Raw genomic sequence first — 14958 nt, 5'->3', positions numbered from 1 at the left:
TGAGCATAAGAAATAAATAATAATTCCAAATTCTTATGAGACCATTTGCATGGCGGTTCTGGTTGTGATAACTACCTTTGCAACCGGATAGCTTCAGCGTTTAAAAATTATACATTTTCAATTCTTCAGAAAAAAAAAATATACATATTTCCTTGGCAATAAAATGAAACCAACAACTGGTGGAAAAATAAAGCAAACTCAACAATTTATTACCAGTTTATTCAGATAAAGTAATACAGAGTAGTATTGAAAACATTCTGCACTAAATACATAACTGACTGTAATATATAGTATAAAAAATTAATATTTTCCATAATTGGGTATAAAAATATCATTTGGCAAGTAATTACAAGGATATACATTTTGTATACACACAATGATTAGGTAGTAAGAATGAACGCACGTCAAGGATTTCATTAGTACATAAATCATAGCAAAGTTAGGATTACAGGGGAACGACCTTCCTGCGTAGTGTGAATACTGCTATACTGGATCCATGTAACGGCATGCATGAAAATATGGTCCATGAGCCACAAAATGACAAACTGTACACATTTCTACCGGAACTTTATATCTGCATCCCATAATGTTTTTAAATCACTTCTGCATTTTCATTGATCCTAGTTGGATTATTTCTGCAGAAAGTGCTCAAGTAACAGAGTACATTAAGTGTATGATTTTCTAAAATATCACAAATAATCCATGATCCAGAGCTAACATAAAGAGTCATGGAAGCCAGAAGGAATTTTTTTCTAATATACTCTGTAAATCAGATTATCTCCATTTGCAATGTCAGGATTTGTGGGCTACATTATCAAAAAATGCACGTGTATTATTCTCGTCTGAAAATGTCTTACCCATCTGATAAATGAATGGTATATAACCTGGATATGCCATCACCTTATAATTAGTGGGGTCTAAACCTCGAGACCCTGAAACCTATCCTACAAATGATGGGGTCACTACTTTACTGTTGTTTCTTGCAAATAGTACCCTGGCCACCCACAGTTCAGGAAGCTGCAGATTGGCCCCAATCAAATAAATGTTATTGACAACAGTTTCCTGTAAATCCGGGTGTGCGGAAATGTGACTGTATAGAAAAACTTGAAGGTCGGCGTCACACTGACGTTTTAAATGGCCGAGTGCAATGCGATAAAAAAAAATCGCACTGCACTCGGACCAATGTTAAGCTATGGGGCAGCTCCAAACCAGCTGACTTTTTGTCGGCCGTTTTCCTCGGTCCGAGACAATCGCAGCATGCTGGAAAACTCTCGGCTCACTCGCACCCATATAAGCCTATGGGTGCAAGTGAGACAGCGCACACCACTCAGATATCATCCGAGTGATGTGCGTTATAAGCGGACCCCAGCAATGGAGGAGATAGAGAAATTCATTTCTCCGCCTCCTCCGCAGCTGTGCTCCGATCCTCCCTGTGCGAGAGAATCGGAGCACAGACGCACGACACTCGGCTCCTGCTCTGCTGCGAGCAGGAGCCGAGTGTCATTAGCATATCGCATCCGATGATCTCGCATCGGATGCAATACGCCAGTGTGACGCCGGCGGAAAGGGGATGCAGCGCTACACAAATGTGGCGACCCCTTCATTCTCAGGATTGCTCGAGATTCTAGAGGTCAGACCCACACTGATCAGAAAGAGATGGCATCTCTTAGTGATATCCTATGACTTTATACCGTTTTAGGCCACGATCATGTGCTGGTTTTGCACTGCTTTTATTTGTAATTCATAATTAATTGTTTTTTTTTGGTTTTGTTTTTTATTGCATGATATGAGTGAATTCAGCACCTTTTATTGATGTTATAAAACAAATGGAAATTAATATCTGGTTATTAGCTGCATTTATGCGTTTTTATATACATTTATATGGTTTACTGGATATATTATCTTTACAGGTTTATAGGGGTCGACATGGGATATTAGAAAATCTATACAGTGAAAACGGAATAAAGCAAATAAGCAAATTATACTGGGAAATTTGATACGTAACGCCACTATTTGAAATATTAATAGTTTTCATCCCAATGTATGCTGACAGTCTGACTGTTCAAGAAAAGATAATCTTAGAAAACAGGAAATATAATAATCCTCAATGTCTGTTCAATTATTGGATCTAATAATGGCTTGTTAGAAGGACGCAGTCAGGCGGCCATATGAATCCGACCCACATTGGACTGGAACGCCCGGACTGACCTGCGGCGCTGCCGTTCTGCGCATGACAGCTTTATATACAGTATTTATATACAGCTGATCAGCTACAAAGAACCAAGGCCTGTCTGTGCATTGTGGTCCAATCTTGGTCCGATTAATACGGCTGCCTGACTGCGTACTTAAGGTAAGGAAAATTTCAATTAAGCATCTATGACAACTCCTCCTCAACTTGAAAAAAATTCCCAGGACTTGCAGACTCGAGCTTGAACACCATTCTGTACATGCAATTCTATTATGTCCCTACAATAAATGAAAAATTTTCTTTAAATGATAAGTACACTTTAAAATGACCGGGTCATTCCTAAACTCGCTTCAATCAGAAACGGACTAGATAGTGTGACTGCACAAGACAATTTCTCTAGTAATGTCCCAATAACAATCATGTATGGGTATATTACATTACTGCACTGATAGAAAAATATAATATATCTGATCATATCTGATTATAAATTATCCTCACACATAACCGGATATGATACAATAAATTGTGTGTATTTGTGTACTTTGTGCAGCATTTTAAAGTGCATCATCCCATGTAATAACCTTTACTTTCCATGTGTTTAGGGTTCATTCAAATACAAGCACAAATAAATACACTTCTCCATTACATGATTCATATTACCCATATTTATCATTAATATTAGATGTCTTTTCATCTGCTTGATGTCACCCTGTAAAACAAAATGTATAGGACAAATGGGGCCATTGTTGCGTCAGTTCTATCAGCATGCGGGATTTATACCAAAAAGTTTGGAAGATGAAAAAAAAAATAGTAAAACACTTTTCTATGCAAAGAGTCTGTTATTATATTACTAGGACCACCAACATATCTTCAAGGACAGGAGGAAACTCTTTAATGGTTAACCGTAGTTCAATATTTAATGTGAACCTATAACTTGTATATTGCAGTCAAATAAAGTGATATTCACCAAGTCAAGGAACTAAGACCGGGTGAAACACCTTATTTCTTCCCCATAAATGCTCTTTAGCCTGTAGGGCACTGAATACTGACGCACTCATCTGCTATGATGTGACCTGGCATGTAGGCAGAACAGATGCTGGGAAATAGGATATGTGGTTATTCAGCATGATTTTATATGATATGTGAGGTATATATGATATAAAACACAGAAGTGATTTGTTGAGTTGCAAACAATTTGGGCTCACCCGGTGGGCCTATTGGGGAAGTCCACATGCCGCAGATTTTTTTTTTTTTTTTTTTACAGCAGTATCCTCCTGATTTTGCCACAAAATGCTCCCCATGCTTTGCGACAAATTTGCAGCATTGTTTGGATGGAAAAGGAGCATGTGTGTAAACATGGCTAACGATATCAAAAACAACACGTCCTATTGTCCTTCATCATTCCCCATTAAGATGGCACTGTGAATTTTCGCCTTGTATTTGGTGGTTTCCTCTGAAAGGATTTTGGTTGATACTGTGAACCTTTGTAAAAAAAAAAAAAAAAAAAGAAGAAGTTATTAAAGCAAGCAAAACAAACAATCACTCAGTTCTTTGCAATTTATATTTTATATATAAAAATTACTTAAAAAAAATAAGTAAAATACAGTGCCTTGAGAAAGTATTCGCCCCCCTGGAACTTTTCAACCTTTTCCCACATATCATGCTTCAAACATAAAGATACTAAATGTAAATTTTTGGTGAAGAATCAACAACAAAGTGGAACACAATTGTGAAGTTGAACGAAATTTATTGGTTATTTTAAGTTTTTGTGGAAATTCAAAAACTGTAAAGTGGGGCGTGCAATAATATTCAGCCCCTTTACTTTCAGTGCAGCAAACTCACTCCAGAAGTTCATTGTGGATCTCTAAATGATTCAATGTTGTCCTAAATGCCTAATGATGATAAATATAATCCACCTGTGTGTAATCAAGTCTCCGTATAAATGCACCTGCTCTGTGATAGTCTCAGGGTTCTGTTTGAAGCACAGAGAGCACATGAAGACCAAGGAACACAACAGGCAGGTCCGTGATACTGTTGTGGAGAAGTTTAAAGCCGGATTTGGATACAAAACGATTGCCAAAACTTTAAACATCCCAAGGAGCACTGTGCGGCTGGCGTCACACTAGGCGTAGGGAAATATGGTCCGTATTATTCAGATGTAATATGCAGAAATGTTCCCAAAACAGTGATCCGTATGTAATCCGTACAGCAAGATAGAATGGATCCATGGGCTCAAATATTCATGAAAACATATATACAGTCTCTCTCTCTCTTATATATATATATATATACACTGTATATACGGTATATATACAGTGGGGCAAAAAAGTATTTAGTCAGTCAGCAATAGTGCAAGTTCCACCACTTAAAAAGATGAGAGGCGTCTGTAATTTACATCATAGGTAGACCTCAACTATGGGAGACAAACTGAGAAAAAAAATCCAGAAAATCACATTGTCTGTTTTTTTAACATTTTATTTGCATATTATGGTGGAAAATAAGTATTTGGTCAGAAACAAACAATCAAGATTTCTGGCTCTCACAGACCTGTAACTTCTTCTTTAAGAGTCTCCTCTTTCCTCCACTCATTACCTGTAGTAATGGCACCTGTTTAAACTTGTTATCAGTATAAAAAGACACCTGTGCACACCCTCAAACAGTCTGACTCCAAACTCCACTATGGTGAAGACCAAAGAGCTGTCAAAGGACACCAGAAACAAAATTGTAGCCCTGCACCAAGCTGGGAAGACTGAATCTGCAATAGCCAACCAGCTTGGAGTGAAGAAATCAACAGTGGGAGCAATAATTAGAAAATGGAAGACATACAAGACCACTGATAATCTCCCTCGATCTGGGGCTCCACGCAAAATCCCACCCCGTGGGGTCAGAATGATCACAAGAACGGTGAGCAAAAATCCCAGAACCACGCAGGGGGACCTAGTGAATGAACTGCAGAGAGCTGGGACCAATGTAACAAGGCCTACCATAAGTAACACACTACGCCACCATGGACTCAGATCCTGCAGTGCCAGACGTGTCCCACTGCTTAAGCCAGTACATGTCCGGGCCCGTCTGAAGTTTGCTAGAGAGCATTTGGATGATCCAGAGGAGTTTTGGGAGAATGTCCTATGGTCTGATGAAACCAAACTGGAACTGTTTGGTAGAAACACAACTTGTCGTGTTTGGAGGAAAAAGAATACTGAGTTGCATCCATCAAACACCATACCTACTGTAAAGCATGGTGGTGGAAACATCATGCTTTGGGGCTGTTTCTCTGCAAAGGGGCCAGGACGACTGATCCGGGTACATGAAAGAATGAATGGGGCCATGTATCGTGAGATTTTGAGTGCAAACCTCCTTCCATCAGCAAGGGCATTGAAGATGAAACGTGGCTGGGTCTTTCAACATGACAATGATCCAAAGCACACCGCCAGGGCAACGAAGGAGTGGCTTCGTAAGAAGCATTTCAAGGTCCTGGAGTGGCCTAGCCAGTCTCCAGATCTCAACCCTATAGAAAACCTTTGGAGGGAGTTGAAAGTCCGTGTTGCCAAGCGAAAAGCCAAAAACATCACTGCTCTAGAGGAAAACTGCATGGAGGAATGGGCCAACATACCAACAATATTGTGTGGCAACCTTGTGAAGACTTACAGAAAACGTTTGACCTCTGTCATTGCCAACAAAGGATATATTACAAAGTATTGAGATGAAATTTTGTTTCTGACCAAATACTTATTTTCCACCATAATATGCAAATAAAATGTTAAAAAAACAGACAATGTGATTTTCTGGATTTTTTTTTTCAGTTTGTCTCCCATCGTTGAGGTCTACCTATGATGTAAATTACAGACGCCTCTCATCTTTTTAAGTGGTGGAACTTGCACTATTGCTGACTGACTAAATACTTTTTTGCCCCACTGTATATATATATATGTCAGTGAGACACATATATAAATATGCCCGTTGAAGCGCCAGCCAGGCGTGAAACGGCCGTCGTCCCGCTTTGCCGCACTATCTGTACAGCACCCCCGGTCGTGAAGATGTACAGCATGATGTTTGAATAAAGATTCCTGCACTGGATGATCGGCGAGTGCGCTCTATTTCCTTATACATTCACTATTTCATATGGACTTTTTTCCAGCGGAGCTACGCACCCAAGATCAGATATCCTGGCTTTACACAGGTGAGCGGTTCCCACTTTGTTCTTCCTGGCAGTGGTGCTGTCTGGCTGTTCCTTTTGCATTTGCTATATATATATATATATATATATATATATATATATATATATTTAATGCAGCGCTAGATAGCTTAAAAGCCAGTAATTCAATTGCCGGCTTTTGCTATCTCCTTCCCAAACCCGACAGGATATGAGACATGGTTTACATACAGTAAACCATTTCATATCCCTTGTTTTTTTTACATATTCCTCACTAATAATGTTCCAAGTGTCTGTGTGCAAAATTTGGGGGCTCTGTTATAGTAAAGGGTTAAATCAGGGAAAACATTGGCGTGGGCTCCCACACAATTTTCTCCGCCAGAGTGGGAAAGCTAGTGACTGAGGGCAGATATTAATAGCCTAGAGAGGGTCCATGGTTATTGCCCCCTCTGGCTAAAAACATCTGCCCCCAGCCACCCCAGAAAAGGCACATCTGTAAGATGTGCCTATTCTGGCACTTAGCCTCTCTCTCCCCACTCCCCTGTAGCAGTGGGATATGGGGTAATAAAGGGTTAATGCCACCTTGCTATTGTAAGGTGACATTAAGCCTGGTTAAAAATGGAGAGATGTCAATAAGACACCTATCCATTATTAATCCAATAGTAGTAAATTGTTAATAAAACACACACACATTAGGAAAAAAGTATTTTATTGAAATAAAGACATAGGGTGTTGTAATAGTTTATTATACTCTTAATCCAAATGACGACCCTCGTTCTGTAAAAAAGGAAAAATAAAACAACAACAATATCCCATACCTTTCCGCCGTTACAGTCATGTCCCACGCTGTAAATCCATCTAAAGGGGTTAAATAATTTAACAGCCAGGAGCCTGCTAATGCAGCTGTGCTCCTGCCTGTAAAAACTGGGGAATGAATGGGAAGAAGGGGAACGTAGCTACCTAGACTTGCGGTGCTGCGCCCCCTGCTGGCATAACCTCAGATGAATTCGAGCGTGAGAAAATATTCAGAAAAATTCCCACACTAGAGTTCAAATGAGTTTATACCAGCAGGGGGCGCAGCACCAGAAGTCTAGGTTTGATTGATCTTTTTTCTGTGAATCTCTTACTAGCTTCATATTTTGTATTATTCACTGATTGTTACAAATCTCTTTGCTTGTTTAATTCACTATATATGTGTATGCATTTGTACTTTACAACTGCTTGAGAAAGGTTCGCATCCTGGACTGAAATGTCGCACATGGGCCGATAAATCACTTTTATTTTTTCTATTGCAGTGCTGCCTTCATTTTTTTGGACAATAGTATGAAGTTTGGTACATGCCTGGAAGGATTTTTTGCACCCTTTGTTTTCTTTTGGTTTTCCCATTTTTTCCATTTTCAAAATTACAAAAAAAGAAAATGGGCCGATGCAAAAGTTTGGGCACCCTGCATGGTTAGTACCTAGTGGCACCCCTTATTGCAAGTATCACAGCTTGTAAATGCTGTTAGCCATACATTTTCAATGATGTTCAGGTCAGGGGACTGTAAGGGCCATTGTATAACCTTCAGCTTGTGCCTTTTGAGGTAGTCTATTGTGGATTCTGACTTATGTTTAGGATTATTATTCATTTGCAGAAGCCATCCTCTTTTCAACTTCAGCTTTTTTTTACAGATGGTGTTATGTTTGTGTGGCACCCCAGGGTCCTGGTCGTCACAGTGGCATTGCTTTCCTCTCGGGGAGAGTGATGCTACGTTTGGAAGCAAGGAAAGATAACTGCATCCAGGGACCACAAGCATGCAACATAATCACACTCCAGGCCACCAGGGGGAGCTTTTGATCCTATTTACTAGGTGTTGTGAATTCTGTGGCAGAGCTCCCTCCTGTGGTCACAAGTGGTACTTCGGCTGATTCTCTCTGTGAGCTTCCGTTGGTGGAGGAGAGTGGTACTGCGGCTTCTGGGTTTCCTTCCTCAGGTGATATGGTGAAGTCGTTAGGTGCTGCTCTATTTAACTCCATTTAACTCCAGCTTTGATCCTGGCCTCCAGTCAATGTTCTAGTATTGAACCTGTTTCCTCCTGGATCGTTCCTGTGGCCTGCTGCTCTGCATAGCTAAGTTCCGCTTTTGCTATTTTGTTTGCTGTTTTTTCTGTCCAGCTTGCTTATTTGTTTTTTCTTGCTTGCTGGAAGCTCTGGGATGCAGAGGGTGTACCTCCGTGCCGTTAGTTCGGTACGGAGGGTCTTTTTGCCCCCTTTGCGTGGTTTTTTGTAGGGTTTTGTGTTGACCGCAAAGTTACCTTTCCTATCCTCGCTCTGTTCAGAAAGTCGGGCCTCACTTTGCTAAATCTATTTCATCTCTACGTTTGTCTTTTCATCTTAACTCACAGTCATTATATGTGGGGGCTGCCTTTTCCTTTGGGGTATTTCTCTGAGGCAAGGTAGGCTTATTTTCTATCTTCAGGCTAGCTAGTTTCTCAGGCTGTGCCGAGTTGCATAGGGAGCGTTAGGCGCAATCCACGGCTGCCTCTAGTGTGGTTGGAGAGGATTAGGGATTGCGGTCAGCAGAGTTCCCACGTCTCAGAGCTCGTTCTATGTTTTTGGGTTATTGTCAGGTCACTGTATGTGCTCTGACTTCTATGTCCATTGTGGTACTGAATTACCTTATCATAACACTAGGTGACTCCCCATATATATATATATATATATATATATATATATATATATATATATATATATATATATATATATATATATATAACTGGTAGTCTGTAGGGAAAGTTAGTTCAATACATCCGTCTGAGCAGGACAGTGGGTCAATGGAGCTGTGCATGCCCTAAGAGCTGCAGCTCCTAGAAGGAGACATTTCAGAAAGCAGAATACATTGTAGTGAGCATGCAGGAAAGCAAAGCACAGGAGGGGACCAGCCCCGAGCTGGCTGCCTCCTCCTGAGGCGCAGATAACCGGTAGCCAGAATACCGAGGTAGTAAGGACCTCTTTGCCTTACTTCAGAGACCGGCAGGACAGCTAATTGCACGTTACCTGTCAGCACCTACACCCAGTAGGCACAGTGGCACCCCTCAGAGGCTGGGGCATGCTGGAGTCCCTATAAACCGCCTCAAGCCACCAGTCATACAGGTTTTGTCCTATCAGACTACGGGGGACAGAGAGAGAACATCTGTGAGGACCTTATTTGAAGCTCATGCAGTAAGCGACTACACCACTACAGCGTGAGGGAAGGCTATTAATTTCCACCTGGACAAGGGGACTCTAGACTTGCCTCCAAACCGGCTGGAGTCTACCTGCCCAGTGATCTGGTGCCCTGGACTGTGGCTGATGAACCAACAGTAAACAAGGTAAAGAGACTGCAAACCTGTGTCCTTGTTCTTCACTGCACCATTCACCATCTACACACTGGGAAGCCCTGGGGATAAACTTCACCTGTGGGAAGGTATACCATCTAGCTGCCATAATATCACCTCAGCGGACCCCTTAAAGCAGCGTCGGTCACCCTGACCGAATACCACAGGTGGCGTCATGAACATAAACCTTGTCCCACGGACCGGGTCAGCCACCGTGACATGCCCCTGTGAACACCGGACCCGGTACCGAGTAACCCCTTGCCCTGACCGGGCGCTCCATTTGCATCATGAATTTGCTGAAATTTCATTGAAGCCATTCGTCCTTCTACCTGTGAATTGTTCCCCAGGACACAACCCCAAAACATGATTGATCCACCCCCAAGACTAATGGTTGGCGAGATATTCTTTTCCTGAAATTCTGTGACCTTTTATCTCCACACATACCTTTGATCATTGCTGCACTCACTTCCCTGCATCTTATGGCCTTCCTGGAACAGGACGTAATCTGGAAGCAGCACTGCAGTCATTTACTACAGTTTCCTGCATGGCTGCCCTCTATGAAAATGTCCTGGGTCGATGGTGATAGACACTGTGGCAGAGGTGAATGTAGCGCCGGCACTCTGTTTCTATCTCCGTTGTGGCTGTTTCTAATTGTGAAAGAAGAGTCGTCCGTGATTGACATCAGCACCATCTCACAGTTTCTAGCTCCGCCTACAAGTGAATTATCATCCCGAGACAGTGTTTGAAGCAGTATGTGACACGAGCACTGCTCCCTGATATTGAATGTTTTGAGGACTATGACAGAAGCTGTGGGGTGACGCTGCTGATCTTTGCACCTTAACAACATCTTCTTCCACAGTTAGGAGATGCCGTGGCAGAGATATAAGTTGAGAGCGGGAACTGCACTCACTTCTCTAACAGTGTCTATGGAGCGCCTCCAGACACAGGGCCGCGGGGTACTCGGTACCGGTCCTCTCTGTCTCGGTTCTAGGGTTGTCACGGTGGCTGGACCCGGTCCGTGACCCTGCCAAGGGGCGTCCAATGAAAGGTGATGCAAGTTTGTCAAGGTTTTGTGACACCACCTGTGGTATTCAGTCAGGGCGACCGACGCTACTTGGGGCCCACTGGGGTGGTGTTATGGCAGCTAGATGGTATACCTTCCCACAGGTGAAGTATATCCCCAGGGCTTCCCAGTGGTGTAGGTGGTGATGATGCGAGGTGCGGTTAATAACGAGGACATAGGGTTGCAGTCTCTTACCTTTTTACTGAAGGCTTCGGGATCCGCAATCCAGAGCACTGCTAACAGGGCTGACTGAGACCGGGCGGTCCGAAGGCACATCCAGAGTTCCCTTTGCAGGTGGAAATCGTTGCCTACCAACTAGCGCCTGTGTGTTGTAGTCCTTCCCTGCTGAGCACCACGGGATAGTCCTCACAACTCTCGTATCAGTTCTTTCTCTTCTCCGTCCCCGAGGTTTATCTGGCTAGGACGCACCCGTATGACGGGTAGGCTCAGAGCTATTCTGGGACCCTAGAGACGCCCCTCTCCACGGTTGCCCCCTATGTCTGCTTAGGTGATTTAAGGTAGACAGCCAACCTATAATCTACTGTCCTGCCGCTGTTTGAAGTAATGCTTGGAGTCAGTTACTTCCTCGACGTTCCGGCCACCGGCTACGCGCCTCAGTAGGATGTTGGCGATCTCGGGGCACGACTCCTACTGGTTCTATCTCCTTGTGCTGTGATCTCATTTCTCACTTCTCCACAATATACTTCACTTCGTGCCCTTTCTTAGGATGCCACCGCAGGGTAGCGCAGGCGCGGCTCCGTCACGTTCTGTCCTTTCTACTAGGTACCTGCCAGGAACCCACCCATGACAGGTCCTCCCTGGAGCTCTCCCAGGTTGCTTTCTCTCTAACTTCCTGTCCAGCCCCCAGTTTTACCAGTGTGAGGAGTGGCCTAATACATAGTGCCTTTTGCTCCCCCTGGTGGCCGGAGTGTGAAGTGTAATGTGTGACTGTGATACCTGGTCAGGTGAACTCCTTTAGTGCAATCAGACATAACATCAATCCCCTTAGAGGCAGAGCGACATTACTGCAACGACCAGGACTCTGGGGCGCTGCATCTATAATCATGGATCCTGGATATCTTCAGAGGGCAGCAATGCAAGAAACTATAGTAAGTGGCTGCTGCACTGCATCCTGATGACGTCCTGTTCCAGGAGGGGCGCTGTGGGGAGCGAGTGTAGCTCCTGCTTTCTGTGACATCCTGTTGTAGACTCTTCTCAAACAAAAATGTCACAGCAAGTGCAGAAAATAAAAACAAAAACATTAAGTGATATATGTAGGGTTAAGTGTAGGGTATTGTACAATAAATCTAGTTACAAAAGTGGTCAGGGCGAAAAGGTATTTTAGAAAGGATATTTTAGGTATCGAACCACCCCTTTAAACTATAACTAGAGGGTGGATATCTAGCAGAGGTCGTCCAAATAATGAAAATGCTAATTCTTTCATCGGCTTCATGGTTTACGGACCCTGAATTGGTTAATGAAGCAACAAAAGACTGAGTAGGTTCATGGCAGTGTTTTTTTACATTGCTGTGCATTAAGTTCCACTTTTCGCAGCCGTTTTTCAGGGAGAGTCCAAGTGGAAGAAGCTGTAAAAAAAGACTTTGCGTGCACATACATCAATGAGGGAGAGTTTGCTGAAATGGTTTCTCTGTGTGTGAAGAAAACTCCACTTTGACAGCCTCAAAACAGACTATATCCAGATACTTTGACTTACAGCACATGCTACACTCCTGCTGTTTTTACCAAGGGATCATTTTATTTTTTGTGTATTAGTTTACAATATTGCCATATACTAGTTTACTTCAACACTTTGCTTCTTGTGAGATTATTTACTCTGGAAACTGGAAATATTAGATTATCTCCAAGTTGGAATTTTAACCCTAATGCTTTAATGAAAGGAAAGTTCATGTTTATAAGAAAATAACTATCACTAAAATAGAACTCTTATCTATCTGTACGAAGCACAAGGACCACAGTATAAAGTTCATGCTGATAATTCATGGTGCAAAATGTCATTAAACTGTAAAAAACTTCTACCGGAAGACTGGTTAGGAAAAGATATACACCAGAGAACCCTGCATTCTCATCATTACTATGATATGACAGCTGTAAGGAATTATTTTGATGAAAGAATTAAAGGGAATCTGTCACTAGATTTTTGCTACCCCATCTGAGAGCAAATAATAATAATAATAATAATAATAATAAATGCCGACAAACATCGATGCGAGAGACTCGTGCGTGTGACCCCGGCCATATATTGCATATGTGCTCTGGCACCACTTTACAGGAGTATTCTGTTTGTTGGATATATTTTTTTCTAATATTTATATAAATCTTTTAAATTATATTAATAAAATGATTATTTTATGAGACCTTATTGGCACTCCTCTTTTCTTTATGTTGGTTCAACCCATCTGAAAGCAGCGCAATGTAGGGGCAAAGACCCTGACTCCAGCATTGCTTCACTTACTGAGCTTTTGGCTGTCATTTTGATAAAATCCCTGTTTCCTCTGCTGCAGATCTAGCAGTTCTCTGAATCCTAAGCTCTCTATAGCTCCGCTCACAACACTGATAGGCAGCTTTCTGCCTATGCACAGTGCATACAGAAAGCTGCCAATTAGTGATTGGGGTGAGTTATAAAAAGAGCTCATGAATATGGAGGACTACCTGGCTGAAGGACTATCACTGGTCCTTTTTGGCAGATGGACTATTACTGGTCCTCCAGTAATAATCTCCTGGTGATAAACTTTTATCAAATCTGCAGCAAGCAGCCCAGTACGTGACACATCTCTAGAATCAGGGTCTCTGTCTATACAGGATGCTGCTTTTAGATTAGGTGGCAAAAACCTGCTGACAGATCCCCTTTAGGATTAATTAGAAGACTTGGTATTGGCAAGGAACTGGGTGATCTTTGCTATGGGACGCAGCAAAGGACCATATCAGTGCCACGTGGCTCCTGGCTCAGAATCACATAACTTGCACTTTACTCCTCAGTTTACAATGTAGGCCTTAACTTTGTATCTGCACAATCTGATGCTGATATTATGGATGTTTCCAGAAAAAAAAGCAGAGTTATCTTTGATCTTTCTTACATGTATGTGATTTCCAGTTAATCCCCATGGATTAGATCATGACGAAGTTAGAAAAGTGTTAAGCAATATGGTTTATAGAACTTTTTTTTCTACTACGTGGGACTATAAAGGTTGACATTGGTCAAGGACCCCGGTAGTGAAAAAGCTTCTTACTTGTCAGGAAGGAATGTCCTGTCCACGTGTGGTTAGCAAAATCCAATGGAGTAAAGGATCTTCTGTGCGATGTCTCTGACTGTGGTAAATATGACAATAATGGAGTCACATATAGCACTTATTGCTAATGATTAACTGATCACATTGATATTACGCCCTACATTTACCAGTAAACCTCATCTCTCATAGATGATACAAATATTAGCTACAGTATAGGGATGACCTAAGCTAAAACCGGCTGTAAAAGCAGTCAGGTCTCATCACGACAGCCCTGGTCTGTATGCCCTCCCTGGTCTCTGTGTCTGTAAGAGGGCCCCTCAGTTTACCCATGCGTTCCTCTCAATGGCCAGCATCTAGTGCTACACTAAATTAATGCTGCCCAAACCACGGACAGCATACCTTAGATCAGAGCCTGGCCGAACGATTACAGACAGGTGCGTTTTTCTTTGAAACATACCGTATTTTTCAGTTTATAAGACGCACTTTTTTCCTTCAAAAATGTGAAAATGTGGAGGAAAATTGGGGGGGGGGGGGGTTTATAGTCCAGATGTATGGTGTATAGTCTGGCTGTGGTGGGGAGGTGGGGGAACAGCATCGGCGGAGCAGCGGGTCACAGGAGGCTGGAGCCGGCGGATGCAGCTAACTCCTGTTCCCGATGCTAAAGAGAAATGAATATTCACGCATTCCACACCCATGGTTGTGGAAGGCAATGGATATTCATTTGTTTTCAATATAATTTCTCTTAAGTTGCGGCACACGTGACCACCCGCAGCTGCAGGAAGCCGCTGGCTGACACTGCGCACTACTGAAGAGCAATGAATACTCGCTACTCTTTGCGCACACAGTCCCGGCGAGTATTCCGGCAGCTGTGCTCTGCTTGTGAGCAGCGCATGATGTCCCTGCCATACACTGCTAACAAGCATTAAGCAGCTGTTGGCACCAGAGCAGGA

General features: G+C 42.6%; 1 protein-coding gene across 2 annotated transcripts in view; it reads right to left on the bottom strand.

Moving 5' to 3' along the window:
• Positions 1–202: 202 nt before the first annotated feature.
• The window catches only part of FAM149A (family with sequence similarity 149 member A), a 257211-nt gene continuing 242455 nt past the window's right edge, over positions 203–14958 (bottom strand). The window contains exons 13-14 of one of the 2 annotated variants that reach the window (XM_069744362.1): positions 14009–14087; positions 203–3670 (exon numbers count right to left, since the gene is read on the bottom strand). In XM_069744362.1, coding sequence (XP_069600463.1) covers positions 3597–3670; positions 14009–14087 — 153 coding nt within the window. In that variant the 3' untranslated portion in view covers positions 203–3596. The remainder of the gene's footprint in view (positions 3671–14008; positions 14088–14958) is intronic. The other variant, XM_069744361.1, reaches the window with a different exon arrangement.

This window comes from Ranitomeya imitator, chromosome 1 (assembly GCF_032444005.1).
Source record: "Ranitomeya imitator isolate aRanImi1 chromosome 1, aRanImi1.pri, whole genome shotgun sequence".
NCBI lineage: Eukaryota > Metazoa > Chordata > Amphibia > Anura > Dendrobatidae > Ranitomeya > Ranitomeya imitator.
The sequence above is the reverse complement of the archived record's forward strand: the minus strand, read 5'-3'. Positions and strand labels throughout refer to the sequence as shown.